General features: G+C 49.9%; 1 protein-coding gene and 1 long non-coding RNA gene across 2 annotated transcripts; one reads left to right on the forward strand and one right to left on the reverse strand.

Moving 5' to 3' along the window:
- Positions 1-1,237: 1,237 nt before the first annotated feature.
- Positions 1,238-21,655, forward strand: LOC144246575 (uncharacterized). Its single transcript, XR_013340232.1, has 3 exons — positions 1,238-1,377; positions 4,272-4,335; positions 21,645-21,655. It is a non-coding gene; the product is annotated as an uncharacterized LOC144246575 (long non-coding RNA).
- LOC144246588 (uncharacterized) lies at positions 5,536-10,235 on the reverse strand. Its single transcript, XM_077784497.1, has 4 exons — positions 10,211-10,235; positions 9,149-10,012; positions 8,274-8,383; positions 5,536-5,568 (listed from the first exon to the last, which is right to left on the reverse strand). The coding sequence occupies exons 1-4, from the start codon at positions 10,233-10,235 to the stop codon at positions 5,536-5,538; spliced, it is 1,032 nt and encodes a 343-aa protein (XP_077640623.1).
- Positions 21,656-23,004: the final 1,349 nt, after the last annotated feature.

Raw genomic sequence — 23,004 nt, forward strand, 5'->3', positions numbered from 1 at the left:
CGATTGTAGCTGAGCACGGGACCACAGCCCGGTGACCATAGGACATTCCCCGCAGGCGAGGCAGCCTCCATTGGCACGTGACGTGGATTCTCATCCCCAGATGGCTGAGAGATAAGTTGAGGGCTCAGGCCCACAGTGGGGGTGAAAGCGGCGTGCTGGGAGGGCCTTTAGGATCAGCTTTGGGGGCAGGGATGTGCAAGAAGTGTCCCCTTAGGTCAGCTAAAGACAAAGTGACTGTTTTGATCTCAGTGCTGAGGTGTTCAGGGCAGAGCAGTTCCGGTGTGTGTCCTGTCACTTGTCTCTGGTGCACTCTGTGTTCTTTGGGTCTCTCGGTCCTTTCTTCTCCTCAAAAGCTCTCTCTCCCTGTCCGGTGCCACGGATGTCTGCACGTATTTTTCCTGGTGCTGTTCTGCCCTGCTGCATAGCCTGTAACAACACAAGTCCTGGGGACTTGAAATTGGCAGTGTAGGGTGTAGTTGGGCTCTAGATTGTATGGGGAGATTGACATAACATATTTGGTGATGCTAAGCTGTGCTGCAGCCATTTGACACTAGTCCTAACTTCCTTTCAGATGCAGGCAGCTCAAATCTATGGCAGATGGCCCCAGTCCTGGGTGAGGGTTTTCCTATGATCAGGTCAGTCATTGTTTGCATTTGCCGGGGAAGCCTAAGTGGTGACAGTGTTACAGCAGTGTTCTTTGCCTTTATATTTAGGAGGTCCTGGCAGATAGCAGCAGTCAAGGCCAAGTGTGCCAGGTGAGCAGTGGACAGAAGCAGTTGTTTTTGCTCAGCTTTTAGTTTTTGGTGCAATTGTATGTATCTGTTCTAGTTTGTGTGCTTTAGGGAATCCATTCGGAGTACGCATACCTCTGTCTCCATCTGGCTGATGGACCAGTTTTCATGCACGTGTGATCTTGTGGGAAGCATTACAGCACCCTGTGACAGAGCCTTCCAATTTTGCATTTCAAGGTCCCCTCCTGGTAACCCACAGGAATGGCCAAGGATTTGCGGTGAGGCAGGGAGGAGGATCGAGGGTACCCTCAAGTTGCAGCAATGCCATGTCACCTTGTCTGCCCTTAACCTAGGTGTACCTTGAGATGACTGTGTCAGAATCCAAGCGTGCCTGAGGTGTGTGGCCCGATACTTCTTGGGAGACGGTGAGTAGCAGAATTGTCAGGTTCTGCCCCATGTGCTGTTAAGGTAGTGCACTGATGTTTGGTTTTCTTTCTCTTGGCAGAGCAAGAGATAACAGCCTGGTGACAACTGGAACTTCCCAGACAGGCAGGAGGCCTCGTTCTGCACCTGATGGGGATTTGCATCCCCAGATATGTGCAAGATAAAGTGGAGGGCTAACACCCACAGAGGGAATGGAAGAGAGGTGCTGGGTTGGGACTCCCCAGGAGGGGTTTTTGAGTCAGTTTTGGAGATGGGGATGTCCAAGGAGTGTCCCCTTAGGCCACCTAAAGGGAGAGTGTCTGTTTTGATCTCAGTGCTGAGGTGCTCAGGGCAGAGAAGTGCTGGTGTGTGTCCTGCCACTTGTTTCTGGTGCACTCTGTGTTCTTTGGGTCTCTCAGTTCTTTCTTGTCAAAAGCTCTCTCTCCCTGTCCTGTGTCACGGGTGTCTGCACGTATTTGTCCCGCAGCTGCTCTGCCCTGCTGCATAGCCTGTAATAGCACAAGTCCTGGGGACTTGAAATTGGCAGTGTAGGGTGTAGTTGGGCTCTAGATTGTATGGGGAGATTGACATAACATGTTTGGTGATGCTAAGCTGTGCTGCAGCCGTTTGACACTAGTCCTAACTTCCTTTCAGATGCAGACAGCTCAAATCTATGGCAGAGGGCCCCAGTCCTGGGTGGGGGTTTTCCAATCAGCAGGTCAGTCATTGTTCACATTTGCAGGGGCAGCCTAAATGGGGTGACCGTGATACAGCGGTGCTCTTTGCCTTTATTTTTAGGATGTCCAGGCAGATAGCTGCAGTCAAGGCCAAGTGTGCCAGGTGAGCAGGGGACAGAAACAGTTATTCTTGCTCAGGTCTCAGTTTTTGGTGCAATTGTAAGCATCCATTCTTGATTTTGTGCTTTAGGGAATCGACTCGGAGTGCGCATACCTCCGTTACCAACTGGCTGATGGACCAGGTTTCATTCCCTTGTGAATTTGCTGGAAGCATTATAGGACCCTGTGATGGAGCCTTCCAATCCTGCATTTCAAGGTCCCATCCTGGTAGCCCTGAGGAATGGCCGAGGTGTTGTGGTGAGTTGGGGAGGAATGAGATTCCACTCGTGTTTCAGCAATGCCATGTTGCCTTGTCTCCACTTAACCTAGGTGTACCCTGCGATGACGGCATTGGAATCCAAGCACGTCCGAAGCGTGCAGGTCAAGAACCCGGGCATTCCAAGGAGAATGGTCAGTAGCAGCATTATCAGGTTTTGGCCCATGTGCAGATAAGACTGTGTACTGATGTTTAGTTTTCTTTCTCTTGGCAGACTAAGAAATGACAGCGGGGAACTTCCCAGACAGGGAGACGGTCTTCTGCACCCAACAGGGATTTGCTTCCCCAGATGAGTGCAAGATAAGTGGAGGGTTATGACCCACAGAGGGGGTGATAAGCGGGGTGCAAGGTTGGGACTCCCCAGAAGGGGTGTTTGAGTCAGTTTGGAATTGGAGACGTCCAAAAAATGTCTCCTTAGGCCATCTAAAGGCAAAAAGTGTCTGTTTTGATCACAGTGCTGAGGTGCTCAGGGCAGAGCAGTTCCAGTGTGTGTCCTGTCACTTGTTTCTGGTGCACTCTGTGTTCTTTGGGTCTCTTGGTCCTTTCTTCTCCTCAAAAGCTCTCTCTCCCTGTCCTGTGTGATGGATGTCTGCACGTATTTTTCCTGGTGCTGTTCTGCCCTGCTGCATAGCCTGTAACAACACAAGTCCTGGGGACTTGAAATTGGCAGTGCAGGGTGTAGTTGGGCTCTAGATTGTATAGGGAGATTGGCTTAATATGTTTAGTTGTGTTAAGCTGTCCTGCAGCCGTTTGACACTAGTCCTAACTTTCTTTCAGATGCTGACAGTTCAAATCTGTGGCTAAGGGCCCCAGTCCTGGGTGAGGGTTTTCCCATGAGCAGGTCAGTCATTTTTTGCATTTGCAGGGGATGCTTGAAGGGTGTCTTTGTCACAGCAGTGTTCTTTGCCTTTATTTTCAGGAGGTCCAGGCAGATAGCAGCAGTCAAGGCCAAGTGTGCCAGGTGAGCAGTGGGCCAAAGCAGTTGTTTGTGCTCAGGTTTCAGGTTTTGGAGCAATGGTATGTATCTGTTCTTGTTTGTGTGTTTAGGGAATCCACCCAGAGTATGCCAAGCCCCTGTCACCAACAGCTGATAGCCGGGATTTCCTGTGCTTGTGAGCCCTCTGGAAGTATTTCAGGACTCTGAGATGAAGCCTTGAAATTTTGTATTTCACGATGGCATCCAGGGAGCCATTGGCAATGGCTGAGGAGTTGCGGTGAGTCGCCGAGGTAGGGAGGTTGAGCCAAGGTCGTGTTTCAGCCATGTCGAATCACTTTGTCTCTTCTTAACCCAGGCAGACTCTGCGATGACGGTGGCAGCCTCCGAGCCTGGCAAAAGTGAGCGGCCCGAGCATTCTTAGGAGAACGGTGAGTAGCATGTTTGCTGGGTTTTGTCCATTGTGCAGCTAAGATCATGCAGTGATGTTTGGTGTTCTCGATTGTAGCTGAGCACGGGACCACAGCCTGGTGACCATAGGACATTCCCCGCAGGCGAGGCAGCCTCCATTGGCACGTGACGTGGATTCTCATCCCCAGATGGCTGAGAGATAAGTTGAGGGCTCAGGCCCACAGTGGGGGTGAAAGCGGCGTGCTGGGAGGGCCTTTAGGATCAGCTTTGGGGGCAGGGATGTGCAAGAAGTGTCCCCTTAGGTCAGCTAAAGACAAAGTGACTGTTTTGATCTCAGTGCTGAGGTGTTCAGGGCAGAGCAGTTCTGGTGTGTGTCCTGTCACTTGTCTCTGGTGCACTCTGTGTTCTTTGGGTCTCTCGGTCCTTTCTTCTCCTCAAAAGCTCTCTCTCCCTGTCCGGTGCCACGGATGTCTGCACGTATTTTTCCTGGTGCTGTTCTGCCCTGCTGCATAGCCTGTAACAACACAAGTCCTGGGGACTTGAAATTGGCAGTGCAGGGTGTAGTTGGGCTCTAGATTGTATGGGGAGATTGACATAACATGTTTGGTGATGCTAAGCTGTGCTGCAGCCATTTGACACTAGTCCTAACTTCCTTTCAGATGCAGGCAGCTCAAATCTATGGCAGATGGCCCCAGTCCTGGGTGAGGGTTTTCCTATGATCAGGTCAGTCATTGTTTGCATTTGCCGGGGAAGCCTAAGTGGTGACAGTGTTACAGCAGTGTTCTTTGCCTTTATTTTTAGGAGGTCCTGGCAGATAGCAGCAGTCAAGGCCAAGTGTGCCAGGTGAGCAGTGGACAGAAGCAGTTGTTTTTGCTCAGCTTTTAGTTTTTGGTGCAATTGTATGTATCTGTTCTAGTTTGTGTGCTTTAGGGAATCCATTCGGAGTACGCATACCTCTGTCTCCATCTGGCTGATGGACCAGTTTTCATGCACGTGTGATCTTGTGGGAAGCATTACAGGACCCTGTGACAGAGCCTTCCAATTTTGCATTTCAAGGTCCCCTCCTGGTAACCCACAGGAATGGCCAAGGATTTGCGGTGAGGCAGGGAGGAGGATCGAGGGTACCCTCAAGTTGCAGCAATGCCATGTCACCTTGTCTGCCCTTAACCTAGGTGTACCTTGAGATGACTGTGTCAGAATCCAAGCGTGCCTGAGGTGTGTGGCCCGATACTTCTTGGGAGACGGTGAGTAGCAGAATTGTCAGGTTCTGGCCCATGTGCTGTTAAGGTAGTGCACTGATGTTTGGTTTTCTTTCTCTTGGCAGAGCAAGAGATAACAGCCTGGTGACAACTGGAACTTCCCAGACAGGCAGGAGGCCTCGTTCTGCACCTGATGGGGATTTGCATCCCCAGATATGTGCAAGATAAAGTGGAGGGCTGTCACGATCCGCTTATAGCGGGGTGTCGTGATGGTTCGTTAGCCGATCCCAAAGTGCAAAAGACAATCAGCAGTTTAATCACAACAAATGCACCTTTATTAAGGGCCAAAACAATAAATGCGATAGTGGGTTCAGAAAAGAAATAAAAGGATAGAGAGAGAGAGAGAAGGGGGGATGGGAATAGCTACCAACACAGGCGGAGTCCTCACTGGTCCGGACGATGTGGATCCGTCTTGTTGTGTTGGGGAGAGTCTCCAAAGTTCTACCTATCCCAGGGGTCCAGTTATAGTCCACAGAGGGAAAAGGGGGGGAGCAGGCAGAACAATGAGAGTCTATTGAAATTGCTGTGGGGGAACAAGTGTATTTACAGAACATCATCTAGGCTGAACAAACACAATAAGGGATAAGTCCATTGAAGTTACTGGAGAAGAACAGGTCAGGTCATTCTCTCCCTTCGCCCACTGTTTGTGGTAGGAGTCTCAGTCTCAGTCCTTGCGGAGAGGGTTCTTGATCTCCGTCTGTCATGGTGGTAGTGAGGCAGATGAGGGGTCTTCAGTGAGAGACCACCAGAGTCACCCCAACAGTTCATTTGGCTTAAGGGTGGAGAGTGAAGCAGGAATTGCAGTAGGCCGCTCGGTGCTGGGTCCACGCTGGGTCTTCGCCAAGTCCTTGCCAACTCCTTGCCAAGTTCTTGCCGGGCCTCGTTGGGAACAGCACGTAACGGTACAGCGGCTACACCTGCACTGTTGCCTTCTCCAAGCCGGAACTGCAGAGGGGGAAGGGAAATCCTGCTCGTGGCAATCGGCAGGCAAATGAGTGAGGGTCTTCAGACGGCCTCTTACACCACCCCGTGACTGACGATTGCCCTCGAGAGATGTTCAGCAGGGTTTCGTAGTGTTGTTGTGAAGTCTTCAGGACTCGTCTAGTGTTGGCAGCATATCCCAGAGAAGGGAAAAAAGGAAAAGGAGAGGAAAAGAGAACAGGGAAAATACTAAAACAATAATTAGTATTAATTGAAACAACAATAAGCAATATAATCAATATTAATAATAAACAATTTTCTAATAAACCAATATAAAAATTCAAATCAGGTTTTCTAAGTGACTAAAACAAATCATCGTCTAATTTTATAATTGCTTTGTGTCTATAGTCTTGGGGATGTCTACAGTATAAAGCACATTGGCCAGGTGGTGTGCATTAATTATAGCTGTCAATTTTGTTAATCGTTTTATCATTCTCCAATTTATGACAAACAAAGCAAAACCAATCAAAACTAAAATCAAAAGGACAACAATGGGATGACACAATTTGTTCAGGATACCTGTAGCAGTAGGTGACCACCCAAAAAGTGTATCCCACCACCTGTGTTCAGCATCACTTTTCACCCTTTCTATAACCCGATGTATTTCTTGTACATCATGATGAACAGTTACCAATGTTTTCTGTCCGTTCTCCTTGATTTTTCCTAAGATTTCAATTAAATCCTGGTGAAGCAACAATTGCCTCACCAGAGTAAGATTCATTCCAATGGGGGTAGGCAATAGCTTATGAATCAGCGTGTAATTGGACTCTAAAAGTTGATATGAAGTAACTGGAGTTTCAAACGAAAAATCACATCCAGAAATTTTAGTGAAATTACAAGCACAAAAATTTGAATGGTTTTTAGTATCTACTACTGTGTCTTCTACATACACTGTATTACAAGCAGTTCTAAAGCATGCACATCCATTTCCTATATATACAAGGAATGTTTTAGAAGTTTTGTTAGGATGGATTTCAAAGTGACAGATATTTTGTTCTGTGTCTAAACAGATATCTTGAGCTATAATTGCATTGCCTTCACAGATGAACCCTTGTTGTTCTCGGACAATACAGGATTCTAAATTAACAGTTTGCCATTTACCATCAATTTGTCGGGCCCATTCTCTATGCTCGGAAGGATAGAGAGTGGCTCCATCATGATTTAATCCTAATGCAATAATGGGGAATATTGAATGCACCGAGGCATTGCGTATGGTTAACACAAAAGCTGTGGCTAAGTTTGTGGTGGGATCATAAGTAAAGTTCACCAAATTCCACCAGGATTGGAAATCTTAATACTATTTAGAATTCCCAATCCTGTTCCCACAACACCAGTTATGTCTCTTGGCATCCGTGTTTCAGAAAGGTTCCACTGTCGCAACCAGGTCGTCCAACCGTGGAAAGAAGTTTGCAAGAAAGGTGAACAAGCTGGCTGAATTTCAGAGACATTGCTTTGCATTAGCAATTTAACTTGTTTAAGAGACCATGCCGGATTGAACAATATCTGTTGTTGGCCAGTTTCCCTAATTATATATGGTCCAACTTTAGAAATTTTCGGGGTAAGCATAACTGGTGGTTGGGTTTGAGTGGTGGTGGTGGTATGAATAAATTTAAAAGAAAGTCCTTCAGTATTTTTGAACCGAAGACAAACTACTTCTGCAGTTTGTGTTAATGTTAAATTGTGCCAACAATCCTGTACGCTTTGGTGCGTACAAACCTTTTTGTGCTTAAAGAGATCTTTTCACTTTTTCTGCATGCTACCACAATTATTTCAGGCCACAAACACTCAGCTGATTTCTGGCTCTGGGGTTGTGGTAGGATGCAGGAAAGTATTACCAGTTTTATCATGGATTAGGTGGTCTTCATGTCCCTCGGAGTTCTTCTGTAAAAGTAAACACAACAGACTCCTGCCAGCGAGAAGCAGAAAAGGTTAGAATGATGGAATTATCCAGCATGTATTTATCCAATGTTCTTTCCCTAGAGCACCAGAGGCTTTCCATGCACATTCATTCCAAGGGGGTTTTAGCACAAGGGGTACCAGCCCTGTAGTAAGGGATGTCCACCAGAACAGGTTGGCCAGGGTAATGTGCTGGATTATCAGGATCATTTGGTGCACAGCATAGGAGTCAGTGTAGATAGAGACAAGAGAGGTGTTCTGTACCTTACGTTGAAAAGCACTCCAAACAGCTATCAGCTCCCCAACCCGAGCACTGCTTTCTCCCTCAGTATTAATTAGTTCAGTGAACCAAGAACTTGCCGATTGTTTGGGGGAAAAAGGAGGGGCCATTTTGATTACAGAGGCAGGTGTGTCCTGGCTGCTATCCAAGCTCTCAGTTTCTTGTATTGCCAAATTTTTCACAACTCCATCTGTTATTGAGAAGAAGTGACAGTAATGTTCAGTCTGAGCATACCACTTTCTTACCGAGGCCCTCTGGGCCACCCCGTCAGGAGGGAGGGTCCCAGTAGTGACTGTCTTAATATCATTGAAAGGGCTTCTCAATACAATTGGTAGTTGTAGTGCAAGTCTTTCCACTTCAATGAGAGCCAGGCTGCACACAAACAATCCCTTCTCCCAGGTAGCGTACCTTTTCTCAGCGTCTCTGAAACCACAGGAATCTCTGCTCAGATTTTGAGGAAAAGGCTGAGAAAGAGATGACTCACTGCCTGGATTTTGAGAGAGAAACTGGGAGAATGTTAATTTTGGGTCACAGCCTGAGTTCTGAGAGGAAAGCTGTGATATGGTTAGTTTTTGTCCACTGCCCCTGTTTTGCAGGAGGGACAGTGAGAAAGTTGTTTCCTTACCCGTGTTCGGGAGAGGAAGGAGAGGCTGAGGGAGAGTTGGTTCACTGCCCATGTTATGAGGAAGAGTGGGTGCACTAGGGTGTGTACTGGGTTGAACTGATGGATTTGATTTTCGATAGCACCAATTAGTTATTATTTTCTGTAATTTATCAAGGGGCAGACCATCCATCACTTCTCTGGGGACCCCCTTTTGGACTCCCAGTGACCACCAATGCTGGCGGCTAGGGTTCTGTTTTCCCTTTTCTGGATTTTTACTGTAAGGAGTCCCAATAGACCGAATCCCTTTTGTTTTCTCTGATTTTTCTGGTTTCTCTTCCGGGGTTTTTACAGGTCCATATTTTCTACAATAATTGATCAAATCCTCTGCAACTTCACCCCATGTCCAAATTTTATGATTACTGCCAGGTGAACTGGCTTGTGAATTTACAGCTTGGAATGGAGAGCAGGATGGAGTAAAGCTAGGATCAGTAGATCCAGTGCGATTAGTGGGGTTACCAAGAAATCTGTCTAGTTTTTCTGTAGGGCTTAATGTCATGATAGTTTTCTGTAAGGCTATGGCAGTAGGTTTGAGGGTTTCTGGAAGCCCACGAATTAAAGGAGTCATTAGTTCAGGCTTCACAGGTAATTGCATTGGGGATTCAAAGCCAGGAATTAATTTCTTTTCATGAATCATTTGCAAACAGGCGGCTTTGTGTACACTTTCTAGGAGTTGGTCGGGGGTGCTGATTATAGCTATAGGATCTCCCCTTTCCAAGGGGTTCGTTCCCCCGGCCCAAAAAGCCGCGCGCTGTGTCACGGACCATGAGTCACGTTTATCTCCTGTTGTTAAGAAGACACCATGTCCCCAGTACCCACTGGCTTCTTGTTCAGTTAGTTTAATTTGATCGCCACCAGTGAGGGACACCCGGAAAACATATTCTGTTTCTGATTCGTATGGAAGGCGTCCATATTCTTTTTTAAGCTTAGCCAATTCGGTGGCAGTGTATGGTATGTGTTTGGTTGTGATGTGGGGGTCAAGATCATCATCACTGAGATAGTTATATTCTGTTTTAATTAAGGGTCTTAAGTGAGAGCAGCAATGTTCCCCACAATTATTTACTGCCTCAAGTTCTTTGTGAGGATAAATTTGGTTAATGTGAGGAGTTTCCTTTCCCTCAGGATTTATAGAGGAATCAGCATTAGATGATTTGTTAACGTGTTCCTCTTTTAAGGCAGCTCTTAATGCATAGTTCTCATTTCTCAATGAATGTTTTTCATTCCTTTCTTCATGTAATTGTTTTTGTAAAATTTCAACCAAATTTTGAAGGGAGTCTATTATTGTTTCTTGCTCACCTCTTCGCTGGAAGCGAGTTTCTACAGCTGCCGTAAGACAAGCTCCCAAAACTGAGCATAAGATAGATTTATTTCTGCCCAGTTTGAATTTTGTACCATGTTGTAAAGAACATATTCTATCAACCACATTATCCAAATTAAACCAATTACTTTGTGCCCATTCTTCTCCTCCCGGAGAAGGTTTGGCATTGTATTTAGCTAGTAAAGCATAAAATTCAACTTTACCCTTATCGTTACAGTTATCACTCATTTTGTGAAGGGACCAAAACCACAGCAGGGAGGTACAAACTTAAGTTACTCAAAGCACACAGACTTCGCTGTGTCGCCCTTCACTTCCCTGGGTGGGTGAAGAGACAAAATCTGCCTGGGAGGCTCTGCTTAGTTTCTTCAAGTTGTCTCTTCCTTCCCAGACAGTCCAAACACACACATAAAACAACAGTGTAAGTTACTCAAAGCACACAGACTTCGCTGTGTCGCCCTTCACTTCCCTGGGTGGGTGAAGAGACAAAATCTGCCTGGGAGGCTCTGCTTAGTTTCTTCAAGTTGTCTCTTCCTTCCCAGACAGTCCAAACACACACATAAAACAACAGTGTAAGTTACTCAAAGCACACAGACTTCGCTGTGTCGCCCTTCACTTCCCTGGGTGGGTGAAGAGACAAAATCTGCCTGGGAGGCTCTGCTTAGTTTCTTCAAGTTGTCTCTTCCTTCCCAGACAGTCCAAACACACACATAATCACAACAGTGTCCCGCCTTTTGCACTAAGAGATCTTTTGCAATTTCTGAAGACAGTGTGGGTGCTTTTTCACCTAGGCAATGTGCAGTCTGTGGGAAATCTGAATCTTACCCCTTGCTTTCCAGACCATGCTCAGTCTTTTGTACTGGCAGGCTAGGTGCGGCTGGCAAGAAACGTCCTTCCCCTGTTACAGACTACACAGAACCTGCACCCTTCTGCCTAGACAGAAATCCTGTCCGTGACGCCAATTTTAATGTCACGATCCGCTTATAGCGGGGTGTCGTGATGGTTCGTTAGCCGATCCCAAAGTGCAAAAGACAATCAGCAGTTTAATCACAACAAATGCACCTTTATTAAGGGCCAAAACAATAAATGCGATAGTGGGTTCAGAAAAGAAATAAAAGGATAGAGAGAGAGAGAGAAGGGGGGATGGGAATAGCTACCAACACAGGCGGAGTCCTCACTGGTCCGGACGATGTGGATCCGTCTTGTTGTGTTGGGGAGAGTCTCCAAAGTTCTACCTATCCCAGGGGTCCAGTTATAGTCCACAGAGGGAAAAGGGGGGGGAGCAGGCAGAACAATGAGAGTCTATTGAAATTGCTGTGGGGGAACAAGTGTATTTACAGAACATCATCTAGGCTGAACAAACACAATAAGGGATAAGTCCATTGAAGTTACTGGAGAAGAACAGGTCAGGTCATTCTCTCCCTTCGCCCACTGTTTGTGGTAGGAGTCTCAGTCTCAGTCCTTGCGGAGAGGGTTCTTGATCTCCGTCTGTCATGGTGGTAGTGAGGCAGATGAGGGGTCTTCAGTGAGAGACCACCAGAGTCACCCCAACAGTTCATTTGGCTTAAGGGTGGAGAGTGAAGCAGGAATTGCAGTAGGCCGCTCGGTGCTGGGTCCACGCTGGGTCTTCGCCAAGTCCTTGCCAACTCCTTGCCAAGTTCTTGCCGGGCCTCGTTGGGAACAGCACGTAACGGTACAGCGGCTACACCTGCACTGTTGCCTTCTCCAAGCCGGAACTGCAGAGGGGGAAGGGAAATCCTGCTCGTGGCAATCGGCAGGCAAATGAGTGAGGGTCTTCAGACGGCCTCTTACAAGGGCTAACACCCACAGAGGGAATGGAAGAGAGGTGCTGGGTTGGGACTCCCCAGGAGGGGTTTTTGAGTCAGTTTTGGAGATGGGGATGTCCAAGGAGTGTTCCCTTAGGCCACCTAAAGGGAGAGTGTCTGTTTTGATCTCAGTGCTGAGGTGCTCAGGGCAGAGAAGTGCTGGTGTGTGTCCTGCCACTTGTTTCTGGTGCACTCTGTGTTCTTTGGGTCTCTCAGTTCTTTCTTGTCAAAAGCTCTCTCTCCCTGTCCTGTGTCACGGGTGTCTGCACGTATTTGTCCCGCAGCTGCTCTGCCCTGCTGCATAGCCTGTAACAACACAAGTCCTGGGGACTTGAAATTGGCAGTGTAGGGTGTAGTTGGGCTCTAGATTGTATGGGGAGATTGACATAACATGTTTGGTGATGCTAAGCTGTGCTGCAGCCGTTTGACACTAGTCCTAACTTCCTTTCAGATGCAGACAGCTCAAATCTATGGCAGAGGGCCCCAGTCCTGGGTGGGGGTTTTCCAATCAGCAGGTCAGTCATTGTTCACATTTGCAGGGGCAGCCTAAATGGGGTGACCGTGATACAGCGGTGCTCTTTGCCTTTATTTTTAGGATGTCCAGGCAGATAGCTGCAGTCAAGGCCAAGTGTGCCAGGTGAGCAGGGGACAGAAACAGTTATTCTTGCTCAGGTCTCAGTTTTTGGTGCAATTGTAAGCATCCATTCTTGATTTTGTGCTTTAGGGAATCGACTCGGAGTGCGCATACCTCCGTTACCAACTGGCTGATGGACCAGGTTTCATTCCCTTGTGATCTTGCTGGAAGCATTATAGGACCCTGTGATGGAGCCTTCCAATCCTGCATTTCAAGGTCCCATCCTGGTAGCCCTGAGGAATGGCCGAGGTGTTGTGGTGAGTTGGGGAGGAATGAGATTCCACTCGTGTTTCAGCAATGCCATGTTGCCTTGTCTCCACTTAACCTAGGTGTACCCTGCGATGACGGCATTGGAATCCAAGCACGTCCGAAGTGTGCAGGTCAAGAACCCGGGCATTCTAAGGAGAATGGTCAGTAGCAGCATTATCAGGTTTTGGCCCATGTGCAGATAAGACTGTGTACTGATGTTTAGTTTTCTTTCTCTTGGCAGACTAAGAAATGACAGCGGGGAACTTCCCAGACAGGGAGACGGTCTTCTGCACCCAACAGGGATTTGCTTCCCCAGATGAGTGCAAGATAAGTGGAGGGTTATGACCCACAGAGGGGGTGATAAGCGGGGTGCAAGGTTGGGACTCCCCAGAAGGGGTGTTTGAGTCAGTTTGGAATTGGAGACGTCCAAAAAATGTCTCCTTAGGCCATCTAAAGGCAAAAAGTGTCTGTTTTGATCACAGTGCTGAGGTGCTCAGGGCAGTGTGGAGTTTTGTTATTTGTATTTTTTATTATTCTTGTATTATGTATCGGGTTATTCCTTTGTACCCCCATGTACAACTTGGTTTGTCCCCAGTTTTCTCGCCTTGTCCTCCCTTCCCGCCTCTCCAGTGGCTGTCCATCACCCTGGAAGAGGCACAGCCTTTCCCTTTACCCCCCACTGGGTGCCTTGTCTATCACTTGGTGCCCCTTCCCATCCATCCAGAAGCTTCTACTCTGGGCACCGGGTGATTGGGCGAGGACCTGGGGCTCCCCCCATATCCTTCCCCCATTAGAGCACATCATATCACCCCATCCCAGAGCCACTCCCTATCCCCGTCCCCATTAGTCATCTGTTACCCCTCCCTCACAGTTTATAAGCTGGTGTCAGAACCTTGTGCTTGTTCCTGTTGGCAGGCACCGTTTTGGAATGTTTGGCCCTGTTGGGCTACAATAAACTTGGACTTAGCCCCCAACAGGATCCGCTCTTCATTTATCACCACGAGGCGTGCCAGCGCTACCCGGAACCCACAAAGGCACTCTCCAAACCCCAGCTGGGAGCAGCGGAGGGTGCCTCAATCGCCCGCCCTCGCCCCAGGACGAGAGCTAGCCGGGGCTGAGTACAGGGATCTGGGGCGGGAGCGCGGTAGCTGGCGCCCAACGTGGGGCCCTTTCCGTGGCGTTGGACCCCTTGTCTGAGGATTTTTAGGGTCGCGCACACCCGAAGACTCGTCCTCCTGGCCGTCAACTACCCCGGCGGGAGCAGACCCACGTTTTAGTGGGTGGCGCTCCCGGGGCCAGGACCGGCAGCTCCGGAAGGCACCTCCGGAGTCGGTCCTCTCGTGGTGAGGTTTTACGATTGGGCTTTTCGTTTCTTCCCTACCCTCCCGGATCCCCGGTTGGTAATTATAGGGGTCCCTGGCGCTTTCCCTGTCCTTTTTGGTTGGGGGTTTGTCCCTTTTTGGTGGGTTTCTTTCTCCCTGGGATTCGGGTAAAAGATCCCTGTTTTTGGTGCTCCCTGGCGAGCTTCCGGTGCTTCCCTTCCCGGGCGGAAAGCTATAAGAACTTGGGAAAGAGTGGGTGGGGCGGTCTTCTGTTTTTCGTTTTCGTTTCCCCAATCGTAAACTTTGCGGCACCTTTTAACATCAGACAGCATGGGTGCAAGGCTGTCAGTGCCGCAGAAGAGCATCTATTCCCAGGTTGTGGGTATCCTTTTAGCGGGGGGTATAAAGGTTAAAAAAATCACAAGTTAAACGGTTTGTCCGGTGGCTGTCGCAAACCTTCCCGGACATTTCGGCAGCTAAATTATACCAAGTGCCCTTTTGGGACCAGGTAGGGAAAGAGATCCTGCGGCAGTCGGATCTCTCTCTCCAAATTCACCCATTTGGCTCTCCAAATTCAGGATATTATTAAAAATCATTACGAAAGTCTGCCACAGCCAGCCGCAAACAAACCGATCCCCAGTTCGGCTGTTAGCTCGAGAAACCCTACTCCGCTTACCTCTCCCTCTCTCCCGAAGTCGGGTGTTCTCAGACAGGCATCCCGGCGTTGCCCGCAGGCAGATTCTGGCCCCTCTGAAAATATCCTTGACTCCCCGCAGGATGGTGCAGGCACTGTCTCTGCTTCTACCTGTTCCCCTTCTTCCCCGCGCTGTACAGCCCCGTCCCGTGGAAACTCTGTTCGTTTTAAATTGTTCCAGACCCCCGAAGATCCCTCATTCCCCCATCCTCCATCCCCAAACCCCACAAAATGGCTTCCCTTCTTCCCCCTTCCCCAGGACACAAGATGGTGGAGGCCACATGGCTTTTCCCGCCACTTGTGCTTCTTCTTCCCATGATCCCTATCCTCCCTCCTCCCAAAACCCCTTCCGGCAGACCAACCCTTTCCCGTCCCACGACTTCTCTGCCCACCTCCCTCCTCCACCCCCTGCCGACTCCTCCTTCCTTGAATTATTCAACATCCCACCCCTCAGCTCCACCCCCGGGGAGGGGAGTCCCCAACATACCACTCCCCCTGCTCCAGACCACGCCTGGTCCCCTGGTTCCCATGACCCCACTTCCAGTTCCCACGCTTTCGGTTCCGGGGGGGGGGGAGCGTGGGAACCCCGATCCACCCCAATCCCTACCTATCTTCTCGGCCACACCTGTCGCCTATACCCCGCGGCGGGGAGGTAGGCCCCTTGCACAGTGGTCCCCCATCCCCCAGCAGACCATCAAGGAGCTCTGCAAGGCCCAGAAAGAATTCGGTAGGGAAAGCGAATATTTTAGAGGCTTATTGAAGGCAACCCTCTCCTCCAAAGAATATGTCCCCGCGGACATTCAGACTGTCTTCTCCTGCCTTATCACCCACGGAGAATTTTTAATCTGGGAATCCGAATGGAAGCGGGAGATCAAGGAGGTGTTGCCTGACCTTTGGGCCAATGCAGATAGCTCTAAGGATGAAGATGGGGCAATAATATCCGTAGACCACTTGTGCGGGGAGGGGGATTGGAAAATGGGGACCAAGCAGGCAGAAAAAATACCTCGAGAGGCGCTGCAGGTCGGCACCAGGGCGGCAGAGAAGGCGTTTTTTAAGTTAAGACCCAGCGGTACGGCTATTAACTTCTTGTCCCTAAAGCAGGAACCCCTAGAACCTTTTGTCGCGTTTGTGGATCGCTTGCACCACACGATGGAGGCTCAGGTCCCGGATGAGAAACTGAGAGAGGGGATGCTTGCTATGGTAGCAAGGCAGAATGCAAACGACGCTTGCAGGCAAGCAATCCTCAGTCTGCCCCTGGACCCTGAGCCTACCCTTCAAAGCATGCTGCAAGTCTGTGCGAGGAAGGTGACAGTTCCTGCTAAGGACATTCCAAGGACTCCTAAACCACCAACAAGGAGAGTGGCTTTTGCTGCAGCCGCGACACCACCAGCCACCCCTTCTCCAGACCGCCGCCCTACAGGAGCACCCCCGAGGGGACAACAGCACCATCAGGCCTGCAATCTGTGTAGGCAGAAGGGACATTGGGCTTCCCAATGCCTGCTGAGGGACAAGTTTTTTAAGTTTAAGCAGCAGCGACAAGGGAGGAGTGCCCCCAACTCAGGGGGAAAACAAAAAAACTGAGTCATCAGCGCAGTCCCTCCCTGCGCGAGGACATAAATATGGCGGGCTCTATAACATCAGAGGAGGGGAGGGACGACTACCATCAATGCCCACCTGAGGATATTTCACTGGACTTGACACACCGGACTATGGTTGACGAACCAACCTATATGAGGGAGGATGTGGATTTCATTCCCACTGCCTGGCTGGGTCGAGGCCTGAACCAGCCCAAGCCGGTACTTAACACCCCATCTGATTTCTCCCCATATAGGTTGGCCCTGACTGAGGCTCTGCACCTAAGGGACAGCGACTGGCACTCCATTGCCGTCGACACAGAGGACCCGGGAACCTGGAGGAACCTCCACAGTAAGTATATCGTTCTTGGGGACACAAAATTCACGCCTCTCGAAGTCACTATTGCACCATCCCTAACATCTAGGAACACCGAGCAATTAGTGGTGTGGCTGCACTGCCCCCATCCTCCGGTCTTCCTTCCCAAGGGCCAAATCATCGCCCAGGCCATTCCAGCATCTGGGCCTCCGGCACACCCTGAGGATCTATGGAAGAAATCAGCAAAGAAGAGTTACCAGGTGTGCCAGGCCCAGGTCATAGGGAAGGAAAGGCCAAAACTGTCCTGCTACATGCGGAAGGATGGGGAGTACAAACACCCAAGCGGTCTCCTGGATACAGGGGCAGACGTGACAGTCATTCCTTCACGGGATTGGCCGTCACGCTGGGAATTGCAAAATGTGGCGGGAAAAATTCAAGGCGTAGGGGGTTCTCAATTGGCTAAACAATCAAAAAACATCGTAAAATTTGAGGGGCCGAACGGGCAATCGGCCTATTTACGCCCGTTCGTATTAGATTACACGGAACCCTTGTGGGGGAGAGACCTGATGGCCCAGTGGGGGGTCACAATTGACATCCCGACCCCTCAGGTTTTTCGGACAACGGTCACTGAGGAGCGTCCTACCCGGAAACTTAATCGGCTCACAGACACACCAGTGTGGGTAGAGCAGTGGCCGCTCAATAAACAGAAATTAAAAGCGCTTCGGGAGCTCGTGAAGGAGCAACTCACCAAAGGGAATATCCAGGAAACAACATCCCCCTGGAATTCCCCCGTCTTTGTCCTGAAAAAACCTGGCAAAGACGAGTGGCGCCTCCTCCACGACCTTCGTGCCATCAACAATGTAATAGAAGATATGGGTCCTCTCCAGCCAGGGACGCCGTCCCCCACGATGTTACCGGAAAATTGGGAATTGGCTGTGATTGATATCAAGAATTGTTTTTTCCAAATTCCCCTACACCCTGATGACACGCCACGGTTCGCCTTCTCAGTTCCTTCCATCAACCGAGAAGCCCCAGTGGAGAGATACCACTAGAAATGTCTCCCCCAAAGCATAAAAAACAGCCCTATTATTTGCCAGTGGTACGTCTCTTCATTGCTGTCCCCTGTGCGTGCAGCCACCGAGGGCGCGATCATCCAGCATTATATGGATGATATTCTTATTTGTGCCCCCAACAACGATTTACTTACACATGCGCTTGAACTGACAACCAGTGCGTTAGTTGCTGTAGGGTTCGAGCTGCAAGAAGATAAGATTCAAAAGATGCCACCTTGGAAGTACCTGGGTTCGGAAATAAACAAGCGGACCATTGTTCCGCAGAAATTGGCCATAAAAAATTCAATTCGGACTCTAGCCGACGTGCAGCAGCTGTGTGGGTCTTTAAACTGGGTGAGACCCTGGTTAGGTATTAACAACGAAGACCTAGCCCCTCTTTTCAATTTATTGAAAGGGGGGGAAGAGCCTAGTTCTCCCAGGGAACTCACTCCAGAGGCCAAAGCTGCTTTGCAGAAGGTTCAGGAGGCAATGTCTGCTAGGCAGGCCCACAGGTACGATCCGGGCCTGCCCTTCAGATTCATCATATTGGTCAGACTGCCACACCTCCACGGCGTCATCTTCCAATGGGCAGACACCCTAAGAAAGGGCAAGGATCAGGATAAAAGGGACCCACTCTCCATCATAGAGTGGGTATTCCTGAGTCATTCACGATCCAAAAGGATGACACGGCCACAAGAGCTGGTGGCGGAACTAATCCGCAAGGCAAGAACACGGATTCGGGAGCTGGCGGGGTGTGACTTTGATTGCATCCACATTCCTTTGAAATTGGAATCGGGCCAATTCACAAAGGCAATGTTGGAACACCTGCTGCAAGAGAATGAATCATTGCAGTTTGCACTGGACAGCTACACCGGAAAAATTTCTGTTTTGAGACCGGCCCACAAAATTTTCTATTCGGAAATCCAATTCACTTTATCAACAAAACAGATTCAGAGCAAAAAACCCTTAAAGGCTCTAACAGTTTTTACAGACGTGTCCGGAGGGTCCCACAAGTCAGTAGTGACTTGGAAAGATCCTCAAACTCAGCGGTGGGAAGCGGATGTTGTTGAGGTGGAAGGATCCCCTCAAGTAGCTGAGTTGGCCGCAGTTGTTAGAGCTTTTGAGCGGTTCTCTGAACCTTTTAATTTGGTAACCGATTTGGCCTATGTAGCGGGTGTAGTGTCCAGAGCACAGGATGCAATCCTGCAAGGTGTCGCCAACGATGCCCTTAACAGGCTGCTCTCAAAGCTGATAAGGCTAGTCTCCCACCGAGAGCAACCATTTTATGTGATGCATATCAGGTCACACACCGACCTGCCGGGGTTCTTGGCCGAGGGCAATCGGCGTGCCGATTCCCTCGCTGCCGCTCCCGGACAAGTTCCAGCAAGCAAAAATAAGCCACCAGCTTTACCATCAAAATGCGCCTGGTCTGGTCCGGCAGTTCCATCTAACCCGGGACCAGGCCAAGGCCATTGTGGCCACATGCCCGTCCTGTAAGTCACTCCCACTACCATCGGTGAGCGCAGGGGCTAATCCTAGGGGTCTGAAGTCCTGTGAGGTGTGGCAGATGGACGTTACTCATATCCCCTCCTTTGGGAGGATGAAGTACGTCCATGTCTCCGTGGACACCTTCTCTGGAGCAGTTTTCGCCTCTGCCGACACAGGGGAGAAGTCCAAGGACGTGGAGAAACACCTAATACAAGCCTTCTCCATGCTGGGCGTCCCAAAATTGATAAAAACAGACAATGCCCCCAGGTACACGTCCAAGGAATTCGCAGGCTTCCTGCAGCAATGGGGAATAGAACATAAAAACTGGCATCGCCTATTCCCCATCAGGTCAAGCCGTGGTGGAGAAGACTCATCAAAGCATCAAAAGGATGCTTAAACAACAACAGTCGTCAGCTAAAAATGAGTCCCCCCAGGTTCAGTTGGCGCGGGCCCTTTTTACCATCAATTTCTTAAACTGTTCCTTCGAGTGCCTCAACCCCCCCATCGCAAGGCACTTTAATTCCTACGAGCAGAGCAAGGTCAGGGAGAAGCCGCCGGTTCTCATTAAAGACCCTGAGACCTGGCGGCAGGAGGGACCCTATGACTTGGTCACCTGGGGACGGGGGTATGCTTGCGTATCCACGCCCTCAGGCCTGAGATGGGTCCCTTCCAAATTCGTCAGACCATATGTCCCTAAGACCCAGAAGAGAGAACCGGACAGTCCTCAGGTTCGGCACGCCGCCCTCAGATGGCGGAGAAGGTCCCCCTCACCTGATCCCCCTTCTTCCCTCTCTGGCTCCTTGGATTCTCTGTTCCCCTTTGAGTTAGACCTCCCCCACCTCAATTATTAACTTATATTTCAGTTATTTTCCAGACATGCACTCCACCCTGAAACCACCCAGGATGCTGTCATCTATGAGCCTCATCCTTCTGGGCATCACCATTGCCCTAAGACCCCAGCATGCGTGGATCGTTCCTCAGCCTCCAGCAAAAGTTCCAGGGCTGAGAACGTCCACACTCCCATCGCTGCAGGATGGCTGGGGTCGCTGTTTGAAGGATGAAGACTCTCTGGGTGGGTTCAATCAATTTTAAAAACAGGACTCCTGCTGCTGCTGGGACTCATTGTGTTTATCATAGGCTTCAGCATGGTGAAGAGTTTAATTTTAAAAACAATTAACTCCACCATCAGTGTCAACCACGCTGCACTGACAGTGCCTTACGAACTGGAACCATTAAATCAAGAAGGGTTCCAAGAAGAAGAACTTCCTGAAGAAGACAACATCTAGTTCCAGGATGAGCCCAGAGACTGTGAAGCCCCCGTTTAAAGACTCATTTTACCCATTTCCACTTTCTTTCTTTTTAAACAAAAAAGGAGGAGATGTGGAGTTGTGTTATTTGTATGTTTTATTATTCTTGTATTATGTATCGGGTTATTCCTTTGTACCCCCATGTACAACTTGGTTTGTCCACAGTTTTCCCGCCTTGTCCTCCCTTCCCGCCTCTCCAGTGGCTGTCCATCACCCTGGAAGAGGCACAGCCTTTCCCTTTACCCCCACCGGGTGCCTTGTCTATCACTTGGTGCCCCTTCCCATCCATCCAGAAGCTTCTACTCTGGGCACCGGGTGATTGGGCGAGAACCTGGGGCTCCCCCCATATCCTTCCCCCATTAGACCACATCATATCACCCCATCCCGGAGCCACTCCCTATCCCCATCCCCATCCCCATCCCCATTAGTCGTCGGTTACCCCTCCCTCACAGTTTATAAGCTGGTGTCAGAACCTTGTGCTTGTTCCTGTTGGCAGGCACCGTTCTGGAATATTTGGCCCTGTTGGGCTACAATAAACTTGGACTTAGCCCCCAACAGGATCCGCTCTTCATTTACCACCACGAGGCGTGCCAGTGCTACCCGGAACCCACAAAGGCACTCTCCAAACCCCAGCTGGGAGCAGCGGAGGGTGCCTCAATCGCCCGCCCTCGCCCCAGGACGAGAGCTAGCTGGGGCTGAGAACAGGGATCTGGGGCGGGAGCGCGGCAGGGCAGAGCAGTTCTGGTGTGTGTCCTGTCACTTGTCTCTGGTGCACTCTGTGTTCTTTGGGTCTCTCGGTCCTTTCTTCTCCTCAAAAGCTCTCTCTCCCTGTCCTGTGTCACAGATGTCTGCACGTATTTGTCCCACAGCTGCTCTGCTCTGCTGCATAGCCTGTAACAACACAAGTCCTGGGAACTTGCAATTGGCAGTGCAGGGTGTAGTTGGGCTCTAGATTGTATGGGGAGATTGGCTTAATATGTTTAGTTGTGTTAAGTTGTCCTGCAGCCGTTTGACACCAGTCCTAACTTTCTTTCAGATGCTGACAGTTCAAATCTGTGGCAGAGAGCCCCAGTCCTGGGTGAGGGTTTTCCCATGAGCAGGTCAGTCATTTTTTGCATTTGCAGGGGATGCTTGAAGGGTGTCTTTGTCACAGCAGTATTCTTTGCCTTTATTTTCAGGAGGTCCAGGCAGATAGCAGCAGTCAAGGCCAAGTGTGCCAGGTGAGCAGTGGGCCAAAGCAGTTGTTTGTGCTCAGGTTTCAGGTTTTGGAGCAATTGTAAGCATCCATTCTTGTTTGTGTGTTTAGGGAATCCACCGAGAGTATGCCAAGCCCCTGTCACCAACAAGGATTTCCTGTGCTTGTGAGCCCTCTGGAAGTATTTCAGGACTCTGAGATGAAGCCTTGAAATTTTGTATTTCACGATGGCATCCAGGGAGCCATTGGCAATGGCTGAGGAGTTGCGGTGAGTCGCCGAGGTAGGGAGGTTGAGCCAAGGTCCACTCGTGTTTCAGCAATGCCTAGTCACTTTGTCTCTTCTTAACCCAGGCTGACCCTGCGATGATGGTGGCAGCCTCCGAGCCTGGCAAAAGTGAGCGGCCTGAGCATTCTTAGGGGAACAGTGAGTAGCAGGTTTGCTGGGTTTTGTCCATTTTGCAGCTAAGATCATGCAGTGATGTTTGGTGTTCTCAATTGTAGCTGAGCACGGGACCACAGCCCGGTGACCATAGGACATTCCCCGCAGGCGAGGCAGCCTCCATTGGCACGCGACGTGGATTCTCATCCCCAGATGGCTGAGAGATAAGTTGAGGGCTCAGGCCCACATTGGGGGTGAAAGTGGGGTGCTGGGAGGGCCTTTTGAATGAGCTTTGGGGGCAGGGATGTGCAAGAAGCCTCTCCTAAGGCCATCTAAAGGCAAAAAGTGTCTGTTTTGATCACAGTGCTGAGGTGCTCAGGGCAGAGCAGTTCTGGTGTGTGTCCTGTCACTTGTCTCTGGTGCACTCTGTGTTCTTTGAGTCTCTCGGTCCTTTCTTCTCCTCAAAAGCTCTCTCTCCCTGTCCTGTGTCACAGATGTCTGCACGTATTTGTCCCACAGCTGCTCTGCTCTGCTGCATAGCCTGTAACAACACAAGTCCTGGGGACTTGAAATTGGCAGTGCAGGGTGTAGTTGGGCTCTAGATTGTATGGGGAGATTGCCAGAACATGTTTGGTGATGCTAAGTTGTTCTCCCCCCGCCAGTCCCTGTGGGACTCCCCCTTCCTCCCCAGATCTCAATTGGGAGATCTGACCCCTGGGACCCTACAAAACTCTCTTGGTACCCCTAAAAAGATCCCCCAGGGACCTACCTTGATCCCTCTGGGACCCTCTGAATGATCCCCAGTAACCCTAAGGGATCCCTGGTACCCCCCAGTGGTCCCTAGGACACCCTGGGATGCCCTTGGGACCCCTCCCCATATGACCATTGAGAGACCCCCTTGAACACTCCATGCCCCCCTCCCAAAATCCATCTGGATTTCCAACCCCCAGAGTGACACCGCTGG

The sequence above is a fragment of the Lonchura striata genome, chromosome 7, assembly GCF_046129695.1.
Source record: "Lonchura striata isolate bLonStr1 chromosome 7, bLonStr1.mat, whole genome shotgun sequence".
In the NCBI taxonomy this organism is placed as follows: domain Eukaryota; kingdom Metazoa; phylum Chordata; class Aves; order Passeriformes; family Estrildidae; genus Lonchura; species Lonchura striata.

What these genes read in the sequence shown, in the direction of transcription:
- LOC144246588 (XM_077784497.1), bottom strand. Translation starts at nt 10,235, where the DNA reads ATGAGTGATAACTGTAACGATAAGG. An exon ending in TGATAACTGTAACGATAAGG is followed by an intron (nt 10,013 to 10,210) that starts GTAAAGTTGAAT and finishes GTCTTACGGCAG; the next exon opens with CTGTAGAAACTCGCTTCCAG. An exon ending in AAAACTAGACAGATTTCTTG is followed by an intron (nt 8,384 to 9,148) that starts GTAACCCCACTA and finishes CTCTCATTGAAG; the next exon opens with TGGAAAGACTTGCACTACAA.